This window comes from Hemiscyllium ocellatum, chromosome 20 (genome assembly GCF_020745735.1).
Source record: "Hemiscyllium ocellatum isolate sHemOce1 chromosome 20, sHemOce1.pat.X.cur, whole genome shotgun sequence".
NCBI classification, from domain to species: Eukaryota; Metazoa; Chordata; class Chondrichthyes; order Orectolobiformes; family Hemiscylliidae; genus Hemiscyllium; species Hemiscyllium ocellatum.
The window spans coordinates 21,852,555-21,866,921 of record NC_083420.1 but is presented as its reverse complement, the minus strand read 5'-3'; the positions used below and the strand labels follow the sequence as shown (position 1 = coordinate 21,866,921).

General features: G+C 40.0%; 1 protein-coding gene across 2 annotated transcripts in view; it reads left to right on the top strand.

Annotated features, from left to right (window-relative positions):
* Window positions 1–14,367, top strand: part of trrap (transformation/transcription domain-associated protein) — a 211,024-nt gene that overhangs the window by 40,134 nt on the left and 156,523 nt on the right. For both annotated transcript variants that reach the window (XM_060840562.1, XM_060840563.1), the window contains 7 exons: window positions 4,425–4,624; window positions 5,203–5,420; window positions 5,935–6,132; window positions 7,998–8,258; window positions 8,985–9,146; window positions 10,302–10,398; window positions 11,643–11,764. In XM_060840562.1, coding sequence (XP_060696545.1) covers window positions 4,425–4,624; window positions 5,203–5,420; window positions 5,935–6,132; window positions 7,998–8,258; window positions 8,985–9,146; window positions 10,302–10,398; window positions 11,643–11,764 — 1,258 coding nt within the window. The remainder of the gene's footprint in view (window positions 1–4,424; window positions 4,625–5,202; window positions 5,421–5,934; window positions 6,133–7,997; window positions 8,259–8,984; window positions 9,147–10,301; window positions 10,399–11,642; window positions 11,765–14,367) is intronic.

Below are 14,367 nucleotides of genomic sequence, written 5' to 3'. Positions count from 1 at the left end.
AATAATTTTGTAAACCTCTATAAGGTCACCCCTTAGCCTCCAACGCCCCAGGGAAAACAGCCCCAGTCTATTCAGCCTCTCCCTATAGCTCAAATCCTCCAAACCTGGCAACACCCTTGTAAATCTTTTCTGAACCCTTTCAAGTTTCACAACATCTTTCCGATAGGAAGGAGACCAGAATTGCATGCAATATTCCAACAGTGGTCTCACCAATATCCTGTACAGCCACAGTATGAACTCCCAACTTCTGTACTCAATAATCTGACCAATAAAAGAAAGCATACCAAACACGGCTTTCACTATCCTATCTACCTGCAAATCTATTTTCAAGGAGCTATGAACCTGCACTCCAGGGTCTCTTTGTTCAGCAACACTCCCTAGGATTTCACCATTGTGTGTATAAGTCCTACTAAGATTTGCTTTCCCAAAATGCAGCACCTCGCATTTATCTGAATTGAACTCCATCTGCCATTTCTCAGCCCATTGCCCATCTGGTCAAGATCCTGTTGTAATTGGAGGTAATCGCTGTCCAATTTTGGTGTCATCAGCAAACTTACTAACTGTACCACTTATGCTCGCATTCAAATCACTTGTGTAAATGATGAAAAGTAGAGGACCCAGCACCGATCCTTGTGGCGTTCCACTGGTCACAGGCCTCCAGTCTGAAAAACAACCCTTCACCACCCCCCCTCTGTCTTCTACCTTTTTGAGCCAGTTCTGTATCGAAATGGCTAGTTCTCCCTGTATTCCATGAGATCTAACCTTGCTAACCAGACTCCCATGGAGAACCTTGTTGAACGCCTTACTGAAGTCCATATAGATCACATCTGACGCTCTGTCCTCATCAATCCTCTTCGTTACTATTTCAAAAGACTCCAATCAAGTTTGTGAGACACAATTTCCCATGAACAAAGCCATGTTGACTATCCCTAATCAGTCCCTTTCCAAATACATGTACATCCTGTCCCTCAGGATTCCCTCCAACAACTTGTCCACCACCGACGTCAGGTTCACTGGTCTATAGTTCCCTGGCTTGTCCTTACCACCCTTCTTAAACACTGGCACCATATTAGCCAACTTCCAGTCTTCTGGCACCTCACCTGTGACTATCGATGATACAAATATCTCAGCAAGAGGCCCAGCAATCACTTCTCTAGCTTCCCACAGAGTTCTAGATTACACCTGATCAGGTCCTGGGAATCTATCCACTCTTATGCATTTCAAGACATCCAGCACTTCCTCCTCTGGACATTTTGCAAGGTGTCACCATCTATTTCCCGACTTTCTACATCTTCCATATCCTTTTCCACAGTAAATACTGTTGCGAAATACTTGTTTAGTATCTCTCCCATATCTGCGCCTCCACACAAAGGCTGACTTGTTAATCTTTAAGGGGCCCTATTCTCTCCCTAGTTAACCTTTTGCCCTTAGTGTATTTGTAGATGCATAGTCTACAGTTTCTCTTTACACAGGAATCTTGAGTACAAAAGGGATATCTATTGAAAGCTCTTCTATACAGAGAACATATGGGAAGCTGTTTTTGAAGCAGCTAATCAAGCGGAGTTGAAGGCACAATCTTATTGAATGGTGGACCAGGATTGAGAGGCTGCATGGCCTACTCCTAATTTGTATATATGTTTCAATGATTGTAGTCTCAAGTGTCTGCATGATTTTCTGCTTCTACTTGTGATCCTTTTCATCACTTTAAAGTATTAATAATTACAATTCTGATTTTATTCCTCAAATTTTGAGAATGCATGTTCTGTGCAGATTAATCAGAGTTTATTCTTCTTTTTAATATGATTTGCAGTAAAAGTTAGAATCACTGATTTTTAGGTTACTTGATGAACATAATTGCAACTAATTTACATTAACATGTTTATCACTCCTTTTTGCATTTGGGCAAGTTCAGTGAACATATTGTAGACAAAGTAGTCAAATTATATACCTTTTGGCCTCCTGCCAGCAAATTAAATTTTGTTTAATTATTATGGTAGCTTTGTGATTATGGCAGCCATTTCTCTATTGGGATTCTTGAAGCTTTCACTTCATGAATGCAGTTGTGTGCTAGAATATTTTATGATGTGTTAGTGAATGCTGAGTGATGGACGGCATCATTTGACCACTCCAATATTGGTGACGCAATGCTTGTATCTCAATAAATGAACTTGTGCAATTTTCCATAAAGGAAAGAGCAGAAGTTTGCCAACTATAATTGTTATTTTGGGGTATCGAAGTGAGCGCAACTACGCTGCATATGTATGAGACTGGCTCCTGATTAGATGGTAGTTGTTGAATTACTGAGGTATTCTGATAAAATTTGATTAGATTAGATTAGATCACTTAGTGTGGAAACAGGCCCTTCGACCCAACAAGTCCACACCGACCCTCCGAAGAGTAACCCACCCAGACCCATTCCTCTACATTTGCCCCTTCACCTAACACTTTGGGTAATTTAGCATGGCCATTTCACCTAACCTGCACATTTTTGGACTGTGGGAGGAAACCGGAGCACCTGGGGAAACCCACCCAGACACTGGGAGAATGTGCAAACTCCACACAGTCAGTCGCCTGAGGTGGGAATTGAACCCGGGTCTCTGGTGCTGTGAGGCAGCAGTGCTAACCACTGTGCCACTGTGCTGCCCATTTGCAGCTTCCATTTAAATTTCTGTTGGAGGAGAGTCATAATGCAACTTTTGTGACCCTTTCTAAGAATGATATGCATGTTAGATTTAGATCTTCATTTGGTCAATTTATTGATTAGAAATGAATAAAAGCCTTATGTTTACACTTAATGGTAAGGTCCTAAGGAGTGTTGCTGAATAAAGAGACCTTGGAATGCAGGCTCATAGTTCCTTGAAAGTGAAGTCGCAGGTAGATAAGATAGTGAAGAAGGCATTTGGTATGCTTGCTTTTATTGGTTGGAGCATTGACTATAGGAGTTGTGAATCATGTTGCAGTTGTGGAGCACTTTTTGACTATTGTGCAATTCTGGTCTCCTTCCTATCGGAAAGATGTTGTGAAATTTGAAAGGGTTCAGAAAAGATTTACAAGGATGTTGTCAGAGTTGGAGGATTTGAGCTATAGGGAGAGGCTGAATAGGCTGGGACTGTATTTCCTAGAGCATCGGAGGCTGAGGGGTGACCTTATAGAATTTTATAAAATCATGAGGGGCATGGATAGGGTATATAGGCAAAGTCTTTTCCCTAGGGTGGGGGAGTCCAGAATTAGAGGGCATAGGTTTAGGGTGAGAGGGGAAATGTATAAAAAGGGACTTAAGGGGCAACTCTTTTTTTTCATGCAGAAGGTGGTGTGTATGGAATGAGCTGCTAGAGGAAGTGGTTGAGGCTGATACAATTGCAACATTTAAAAGGCATTAGGAAGGATTTGGAGCGATATGGGCCTGGTGCTGGCAAGTGGGACTAGATTAGGTTGGCATATCTGGTCAGCATGGACGAGTTTGACCGAAGGGTCTGTTTCCATGCTGTACATCTCTATGACTCTCTTTCTACAGTCTCCGAATTCATTTTTTAAGGAAACACAATGAAAGACACTTGCGTTAATATTAATTATGGACTTCTTTGATGATATAAGCAACCTATGTTACTTGACAAGTTAACCAACGAGCACCTGAACCATAGAGAGCGCACCTTGGACTTGATTTATGTTTTCTGCTTATTTCAGCCAGACAACCACAAATGGGGCAGAACAAATGGCCTTTTGAACACTTCCTATTAGGAAAGGATTGCTTGGGTTCATTTGTTTCTGATGGTTAACTAGAAGTCCCCAGTTGGAATGGTGGGGGGTGGTGGGGTTGTGTGTGTTTACATTAATGTTTGGTGCAGGCAAGATATCAGCTTTGTTTTAAAGTCCACCCTAGTTGAATAATCCACCAGCATTTGCCTGAAAATTGCCTGTGATTTTGGCACTCCGTTGAGGTGAAGAGAACAACATAAGCCCAGTGAAGCAAAATCTGCAAGAGGAAAAACCTCTCTTAATAAAGGCAATACTAAAATCTATCAAATAAGGGCAGCAGCATAAGCATTTCTCAATCTTGGTATAATAGCTCTCTTTGCCAAATTGATTTAACATTTCAGCTTTTCAAAATCAAATGAAATGACTTGAGCACAGCACACTGTAAATATTGAAACGTCACTCAATAATCGTATTTGGTTGTCAGTGCTTGTACCATTTGGAGCACATTTGCCTTATTTGCAGCAGCTGGCCCTAAATAGCTGAGATGAAATTGAACTATCCATCTTATTTGTGGTCAGCAGTTGACAGTATTAAAATGGAGTAATTGAATTGGGTCAGCTCTATCAAAATGTTAAAGAAACTCTTTTACCTGCTGTGTGATTTTCATGGTTGACTTGTTAATAATGCAGTGAGTGGTTTTCTCAAATTAATTTCATTTTGTCTTCCAGCTTCACAGAGAAAGCTATACCAAGCGTAATTATATCGCACCGTTACAAAGCACAAGACACACCTGCTCGTAAAACATTTGAACAGGCTTTGACGGGAGCATTTATGTCAGCTGTCATTAAAGATCTGCGGCCTAGTGCTCTGCCTTTTGTGGCCAGTTTAATCCGTCACTACACCATGGTGGCAGTAGCTCAACAGTGTGGTGAGTAAATGTCACCACCTACGTTGTTGAGATTGAACTGAGGCCTTTCTGAAGCTACTACAAGCAAAGAAATAAACCCTTGTAGAACTGAATGGAGGATATTGCTGTGGTTTAGTTCCACAGGTGTGAAATTACAATCATAATTGACAAATGCATGAATGTATATGCAGCCACTTTAAACAATTTAGCTTTCAGCTTAAGCTCAAAGAAATAATTCCACTCCAGTCTTTTCTTGACTTCAGGATGTCCCAAAGCACTTCACAACTGCTAGGTCCTTCTGAAGTGACATCACTGTTGTAAAAAGGGAAGCAACATCAGTTTGCATGTAGTACACTCTCTCAAACAACATTGAGAGAAAGGAGCAAATAATATTACCTTGAATAAATCCTTACAGTAAAGGAATGCATTGCTTGGTGGAGATATGGGATCTAACTTGTACCTTTTTAAACATATGCTGGCTCCTTATTGTCTGCACTAATATGTAAATTATAGACGTTATCTTTTCTTCTGCAGTCTGCAATTCTGTGTTTTTACTTTGTGTGGTGTGTAGTTTAAAAATCTTTAATTGTGTTCCCCAGGCCCTTTCTTGCTTCAGTGTTACCAAGTAGGCAGTCAGCCAAGCACAGCCATGTTCCACAGTGAAGAAAATGGATCAAAAGGAATGGACCCACTGGTGCTTATTGATGCTATAGCTATTTGCATGGCTTATGAGGAAAAAGAGCTCTGCAAAATAGGAGAAGTGGCTCTAGCTGTTATCTTTGATGTAGCAAGCATAATCTTAGGCTCAAAGGAACGGGTAGGCACTTTTGTATTTCTGATGGGCACGTTGAGCAATGTCATCAAAGCATAATCATTTTTAACTTGCAACCCATGGTAAATAATGTAAAGTGGAAGGCAAGAACTTGTGTTTATAAAGCACCTTTCACAACCTGAAATATGCCAAAGATCTTTACAGCCAGTTATGTGCTTTTGAAATGAAGCCATTTGTAATGTAGCAGCTAACTTAGGTACAGCACATTTCAATTAATGGTAACAGCAACGTGATAAATGATCAGTTGATTTTGTTTCTTTTTGTTTTTAGTGATGGTGATTAAGGGGTCGATCAAATGGGTAGGGAGATGGGTGGTGGTATGTTTGGGCTTCTTCATAATCTTGTCATGGGTTTTTTTAATATCCACCTGAGACGTTAAATGGCATTTCTCATTCAAAAAAAGTTATATACTGTTCAAGGTGATAAATAACATATCATTAGAATTTTTGATGTATTTGGTCTTCCCAAATGAGAAATGTTTTGTTTTAAATTCCAATAGGCATGCCTGTTACCTTTATTTTCGTACATTGTGGAACGTCTTTGTGCCTGCTGTTATGAACAAGCCTGGTATGCTAAACTTGGTGGTGTCGTGTCCATTAAATTCTTGATGGAGCGCCTTCCTTTGATTTGGGTCCTACAGAATCAGCAGACATTTTTGAAGGCTCTTCTTTTTGTCATGATGGATCTGACTGGAGAGGTATTGTGCTTTTATGAGAGAATGGGATACATGAAATTCATGACACGTCATTATTTTTATCTAGCCCATGATAGCACCTGCTTGTGCTTGTACTACAGTTGAATTGTACATGAACTGAAACTAGATTTATAAATCAGTGAGTGCAATCAACTGTTTTTTTTCTTCTGAAGTCATAGTCACTTACAACACTGGAGGAGGCCATTCAACCCTCGTTATGCTTGCACTGATCAACAAATTTCTGTTCTAATTCTGTTTTCCAGCTTTTGGCTGATAGCCTTCCCTCTGTGGTAACTGAAGGGATATTGAAATGCTGCTCAAATGTTAGAGTTTTTGACTTGCCATCCCTTCAGGCAATGAGTGTCACCCACCACTTTTTGGATGAAAAACATTCTTCTGAACTCTCCTGTTAACCTTCTACCTCATACTTTTAAATTTATGCTCTCTGTCTGTTGACTTCTCTACTAATGGAAAAAATGCAGCCTTATCCAAGCTATGTATGTCCCTTATAATTTTCTATATATCTCTGTCGGGTCCCTTCTCTTCCATTTGCTATTCAAAGGAAAACGATCCAGGGCTATCTGATTTTCTTTTTCTTCCTAGCTCAAACTCTGTCCCAGGCTGCATCTTAATAACTCTTCACTGTACCCTTTCTGATACAGTTACATCTTATTTATGATGAGGTGATCAGTACCACATGCAGTACTCAAGTTGTGGCACAATTAGTGTTTACACAGTTCTAGCATGAATCTCCTTGCTCTTGTATTCTTTGCCTTGGCCATTTTGTTGTCTTTCCCTGCTACCTTCACAGATCTGTGAATATGTACACCAAGGTCCCTTAGACCTTCTGGACTTCCACTGCCTTACCATTCATTGTGCAATCCTTTGCCTTGCTAGCCCTCTCCAAGTTCGTTACCTCATGTTTTTCCATGTAGAATTCCATTTGCCTCTACTATGCCAACTGACCAGTCCATTGATATCCTCCTGCAATTTATGGCTATCATCCTTAGTGGTCAGCACCCCACTAGTTTTTCTCATTTACGAACTTCTTGCTCATATCCCTTACATTTTAAGGCCCAATCATTAATGTGCAATATAAACAAGAAGGTGCACAGCACCAAGTCCCAGTAAAAGCAGACTTCCGGTTATTCAAACACTCGTCTACCATCATCCTCTGCTTCCCACCTCCAATAGATTTTGGATTCAACATGACACTTTGCCGAGGGTTACCATGTGCTTGCTCTTGACCAGTCAGTCATGAAGGATATGGCTTTTCAGCCAACTAACATCTTCATGTTGTAAAGCATCCAAAGGCAGAGAAACAACATTTGACACCAAGCTGCACAATGCAATATTCAGACAATGACTGCAAGCTTGATTGAAGAGACAAGTTTCAAAGAATATCGTAAAGTTGGAAAGAAAAGTGGAAAGGATTCCAGAGCGGAGGGACCCCGGGCAGCAGAAGGCACAGCTTCCATTGGTGCAGAAATGAAGTTTGAGGCTGGATAGTTAGGGATGGGTATTAAATGCTGTCCTAGCTAGCAATGCCTACATCCAAGGAAGGAATAAATGAATGACAGTTCAAGCCAGAGTTGAGAGAATGCTTGGATCTCTGAATGTAGAAGCTTGAAGTGAAGGAGCTTGTGAAAATAGAGAATTTGAAAGGGAAAAAGGAGAATTTTTGACTGGCAGTATTGTCAAACTGGGTGCTAGTGTAAATCAGTTAGAGAGGTGATGGAGTCTTGGTATGATTTAGGATCTAGGTATCAGACTGACCATGCCAACAGATGGTTGAATTCCTCGTGATAAGATGTTTTGCTTCGTGTTTACTGACCTTTACTGAAAAGGCTAACTTTGCTTCTGTGCAGGTTTCCAATGGAGCAGTGGCAATGGCCAAGACCACTTTAGAACAGCTGTTAATTCGTTGTGCGACTCCATTGAAGGATGAGGAGAAGTCTGAAGAGTTGCTCGCAGCTCAAGAAAAATCATTCCACCATGTGACTCATGACTTGGTTCGGGAGGTGACCTCGCCAAACTCCACTGTGCGAAAACAGGCCATGCATTCTCTGCAAGTGCTTGCTCAAGTTACGGGGAAAAGTGTAACAGAAATAATGGAGCCCCACAAAGAGGTAGTGCACAAACTCTGCAGTATTTCATTTAACTGGAGGTATGCTTTGTAATTTATGAACTTTGGAGGGGAGATCACTAGCAGGTCAGGCTAATGGGTTTTTTGTACAAATGTATCTATGAATTGCTAAGAAAGCCCTACCCTGTTATAATACACAAACTTGCAAGGACAGAAGGTCAAGGACATAAACTTGTTCTTGAAGCTCTAATAATGAAGATTATTAATGGGATCATCATTGTTTTTCCTATGGAGAATTCCTTCTCTTGAAACATGCTTAATCAATTAACTGGTTTTTGGGATGAACTGAAATTTTCTCTGTAGTCGTATTCTGTTGTTGAAACTGCATTATGGTCTTTGCACTGCTAGGTAGTTACAGGGCAGAGTCCTTGATGTTACCCAGCTTGACATTACCACGCTGCAGTCTTAAAGCTGGCCTTATCGTTAGGACGTTTTGTCAAGGTTTTGTTTATTTGACAGTCTGATGTTCTTGACAGTATGTGAATAATTTGTCAATTCTGAAGGCGAAGAGAAATGTGGAACCTAAGCCTTTCCTTTGGAAAGGCAATGGCAGAGCTTTAGAAGCTGTGACCTACCCATTACGTTTATATTTGAGATGTGTTTGAATCCTTCGTGTCTGCCACTTTTTTGTTATGAAGCATTTTCGTGTTGTGATATTGATGAAGTGTGGAATGTTAGTTTGATTCTGGGTTACTCAATGTGCTGTCAGGTCCTGCAAGACATGGTTCCACCTAAGAAGCACTTATTGCGACATCAACCAGCAAATGCTCAGATCGGATTGATGGAAGGAAATACATTTTGCACCACTCTACAGCCCAGGCTTTTCACCATGGATCTCAATGTAGTTGAGCACAAAGTATTTTATACAGAGGTAAAAGTTTCACACCTGTACTTCCTTCCTGTATTACCTTCCATTCTTATCATTTTGTGTGTGAGCTTGTTTTCATGGCAGTTCACTTTTGGTAGTATACCTTCTCTAAATTTGGTAAACTTCAGTGATTTATTTGGAAAAACAAGTCATTGAATTTTCTTTTTGATAAATTAGTCATTTAGGGTGTAGATTTAGCTTCTGGAGTTTTTATTTAAAGTTCAGCCTTGCTGAATTTGTCTCTCTTGTGCCGATTAACTTTGTTTTGTTTTTGTGGCCATTCATATAGATAGCTTTCAGTGGCTAGAGAGTCGTCATCTTCAGGCTTGTGTGTGTTGGATAATTCCATTCACAAGCATGAGGGTGTTAATGTTTCTGTACATCATTCAGGAGTCTGAATAGTTTTACAGAGCCCAAAGATGCATGTTTTCACATTGGAAGAAGCTTCTGTACTGTACTGAGTGAATACCATACTGTCAGAGATGCAGCCAATAGATAAACCTTTCAAAAGGTGGGGGCCATGATGTTTAAGTCTGATTCCTTCAAGGCCCAAAGCTGTTCTCCCACAAGTCCATATAAGATCACATTGAATTGACCTCTGTGCACTCCTCAGCATTAACCTTTCAAGCCTTACATTCTCATACTACTAATTACTATCTGATTCTGATTGTTTCTCATTAGTGGTCAGTAATGAAATAAGTGCAGGGGGGTTGCTTTGGAAATAGAAACAAGTTTTCAAGGTGGGCGGCACGGCAGCACAGTGGCTAGCACTGCTGCCTCACAGCACCAGAGACCTGGGTTCAATTTCCGCCTTAGGCGACTGACTGTGTGGAGTTTGCACATTTTCCCCGTGTCTGCATGGGTTTCCTCTGGGTGCTCAGGTTTCCTCCCACAGTCCAGAAATGTGCAGGTCAGGTGAATTGGCCATGCTAAATTGTCCATAGTGTTAGGTGAAGGGGTAAATGTAGGAGAATGGGTCTGGGTACGTTGCGCTTTGGCGGGTTGGTGTGGACTTGTTGGGCTGAAGGGCCTGTTTCCATACTGTAAGTAATCTAATCTAAATCAAGTTTTTATGACAATAAAGCATTTTGCACAGATAGGATGTCTGTCAGTTGAATACTTCCATTTGACTTGTTGAATGCTTTTATCTTGTTGCAGTTGCTAAATCTCTGTGAAGCTGAAGATGTTGCACTTATGAAACTCCCGTGCTACAAAAGCCTTCCTTCACTTGTGCCGTTACGCATTGCTGCCCTGAGTAAGTGAAACCAAACAAAGCAGTAGAAAGCTTCTGTCTTAAAACATTCTGCTGTTCTTTATAACCAAACTCTAATTCAATTTGAAACCATTTTGTGATAAATTGAGGTAGCTCGGGAACTGTTAAAACACTAGTCCATTTTGATGTTCGTTTTGGAGGAGGTTTATATATGATTATAGCATTTTGTTCACGGATGGGCTTGAAAAGATTAAGCAAGGTTGGTCTATATGATGGCATAGCGACATGGTGTGTCAAATGCCAATGTATGACTCATGGAAGGTGCATGTATGTGCTCTGATGGGCTACCCTTAGCTGCGTCTTTGTCGCTATAGAACAAAAAACAATAGCATTAGTGGAAGGTTGAGGAGCTACCTTTTTCAGATGCTGGTACATGTGTGTAAGTTGAGGGTGGGGTAGTTTGGTACAGAGACACTAAAAAGGATGATAGCAGTGGATTCAGACCATGCCTATTCTTTTATAAGTCTTGCTTTGTCCTTTTTACGTTCTTTGTACACAGATTGATCAGCTTAGTTAGCTGGATGGCTGGTTTGCAGTGCAGGATGGCGCCAGCTGTGTGGGTTCAGTTTCTGCAATGGCTGAGGTTACATGAAGGTCTTACCTTCTCGAACTTATTCCTTACTTGAGGTGCGGTGACCCTCAGGTTAAACTCACTACTAATCGTCTCCAAGCAGTGGTGACTTCACAAGCAAGAATGTGGAAACAGGAGGAGGCTGCACAGCTGCTTGGAGCTCTTTTAAATCTCCATTTTGAAATTTTCACTTAATCCTCAGCCTCAACAATATTTTGGGAGAGGGAGTTCCCAACCCCTCTTATCCTTTCTGTGAAGCTGTGCTTCCTAACCGCCTCTCTGAATGGACTTGCTCTAATTTTAAACTAATGTCCCCTTTCTCTGGGTCCCCCACATCAGAAGAAATAATGTTTCGTTCTGCCCTATTAAATTTTTAATCATTTTAAAATGCCTTCATTAGAGAACCTGTTAACCTTATGTACTCAATGCAGCATCATCAAAGATAAGTTTATAGGTACCCCCACTACTTCTGCGATTTGCTATCTTGTTTTGTATGTGTAATTGAGTTAGTTTTTCTTCCAATGTACGAACTACGACATAAGATTCTTATTCTAATTGTATATGCTAATTCATATCTTGAAGTTATTCACTGGTTTGCTGTTGTCTTGGTTTGTGTGAAGAGTGAAATTGTGCTGCTTTGCTTTCTCTTGAATAGATGCCTTAGCTGCCTGCAATTACTTACCTCAGTCACGAGAAAAAATCATCGCTGCACTGTTCAAGGCGCTGAACTCGACAAATAATGAACTGCAAGAGGCAGGAGAGGCCTGCATGAGGAAGGTCAGTTGTATTGTAGTGCAATTTTGGTGTTGCTATTCATTATTGAAAGGAATTCAAACAAAATTATCCTGAATTAATGCTCTATTAACATTTAACAGCATGTTTTGTTGCCATGACAGACACTTGCGTGTCTGTAATTAAAGTAATATTTAAAAATGAAATTTGTGTTGTCATTAGACAAAGTGGTGATGCAGGCTAAATTTATTGTCCTAATTAATTGTTGCTTTTCCACGAAACATCAATTAGCTGTAGTAATGCGTGTAGTATAAAAATGATGAGAACATGTCTTTCAAAAGACACAAGACAATTATGGGCCCCTACTTAACATTTAGAAATTCACTTCCTCAAAATAGTGCATGTAGAATATTTAAATATTTTTAAGGCGCAGATAGATTCTTGACTACAAAAGACTGAAGGATTATCAGGTAAAGGTAAAGTTGACATAATCCCAGAGGACTGCTCTCTCATTCAAGAGACATAATTGGTGAATTCAGGTGAGGGTATGGATTGGTTAGCTCAATTGGCTAGACAACCGATTTGCAATGCAGAGTGATGGCAACAGTGAGGGTTTAATTCCCACACTGGCTGAGGTTACTGAGAATATCCTGGCTTCTTAACCTTGTAGGAACATAGTTCAGATCAACCATGATCTTACTGAAAGGCGGAGCAGGCTTGAAGGGTTCAGTGGCCTTCTTGTACATATATTTATTTAGTTTGGCAGCATCTGTAGAAAGAAATCAGTTAATGTTTTTGGTCTGATGAAGAGTCACTGAATCTGAAACACTAACTCTGATTTCTCTCCACAGGTGCTGCCAGACCTGCTGAGTTTTTCCAGCAGTTTATTTGTGTCTGATCTCTAGCATCCGCAGTTCTTTTTGGTTTTTTTTTTGTTTCCCAGTTGTATAATAACTTATTCAATTTTAATGCTGTTTTTCAATCACTCAATAATTTGAACTTTAAGCAAGACAAGTAATGCAGTGTGAATCTGATTCTTAAAACATTACATTTGTTTGCATTTTAAATCAAATTTGAGTTCAGGAGGACTGTTTTGTAATTCATGAAAGGGAATGTACTATTTTTTTTAAGAGTGGCTTACCTTTTGCAGAATGTAAACAAAACACTGGTCCATAAACATAAATGTTCCTTTCACATCTAATGCCCAGTAATTAACATTGCTAGGTATATCATTGACTTTAGAACTGTATTATGTCTTTCATATTTGAATGTGGATAAACAAGCTATTATGCAAGTACAATTTTAGTGATGTACGTTTGTTCACTGCACTGAAAGGTTTGTTTTCAGATGTTTTGTCACCATATTAGGTAATGTTGTCAGTGAGCCTCTGGATGAAGCACTGTTGGGGTGGCTCACTTTCTATTGATGTGTTCAGGTTTCCTTGTGGTGGTGATGTCATTTCTAGTTCTTTTTCTCAGGAATGGTTAACGGGATCCAAGTCGATGTTTGTTGATAGACACATTGACTTGGATCCCATTTACCACCCCCTGAGAAAAAGAACTAGAAATGACATTACCAACTCAAGAAAATCTAAACACATCAATGGAAAGCAGGCCATGCCACCAGTCCTTCATCCGGAGGCTCACTGATGATATCTAGTATGGTGATGAAACATATGAAAATGAACCTACTTGCTCAGTGAACAAACCTACATCCAGAACTTCAACCTGAGCTACAAATCTTCTCAAAACTCACGACTACTATTTTAGTTTGGCTGCATAACTGAGTGTTTTGGACAGTCTTGAAGCTGAAATGAACACTCTCACAACTTGATTGCTTTCTGAACACTTGTCAATTACAGTCTTGAAGTTTTTTTTCACAAATCCCTTTGTAACTTTGTTCTCGAATATGTTGATCAGCATGAGTGTGATACTTTCCACAAAGCAATCACAACAATAAAATAGCATATCCACTTTTAATATGATTGTTGTCATGCAAACTTTTACTCCAGATAGCAACAGAAGACTTTAAAGAAGAATGATAAACCTGAATATTAACTATCTGAATAAGTAATGCAGAACTTGTTTATATCAAATTGAAATGTTCGTGCAATAGGGGAGTAGAGTGAACGTTTACAAGTCTGTTTCCTGGCTTGGTGGGATTGGTGTATGAGGAGAGGTTGAATCGGTTAGGATTATATTTGTTGGAGTTCAGGAGATTTGAGCAGGGGTTTTTTGTAAGCCTATAAAATTCTAACCGGTCTAGACAGGGTACATGTGAAAAGGATGTTCCCGGTAGCAGTGAAGTCCAAAACCAGAGTCAAGGTTAGGATTCCGATGAGAAATTTCTTTGCCCAGAGAGTGGTGACTCTGGAATTCACCATCTCACAAATCAGTCAACAACAAGTTTATTATATGATTTCTAGAAGGAATAGGATATAGCGCTTTGGTCTAAAGGGTTCAAAGGATGCGGGGAAGTGGAACAGGCTGTGAAGTTGGATGATCAGGTATAATCATAATGAATGGCGGTGCAAGCTCAAAGAGCTAAATGGCCTTCCCCTCCTCTTTTCTATGTTTGCATGTTCTATGTAGCATGACACTATATCTAGCATTCCTTTATTTTATTGAACTTTAAAGCCTTTAATTAGA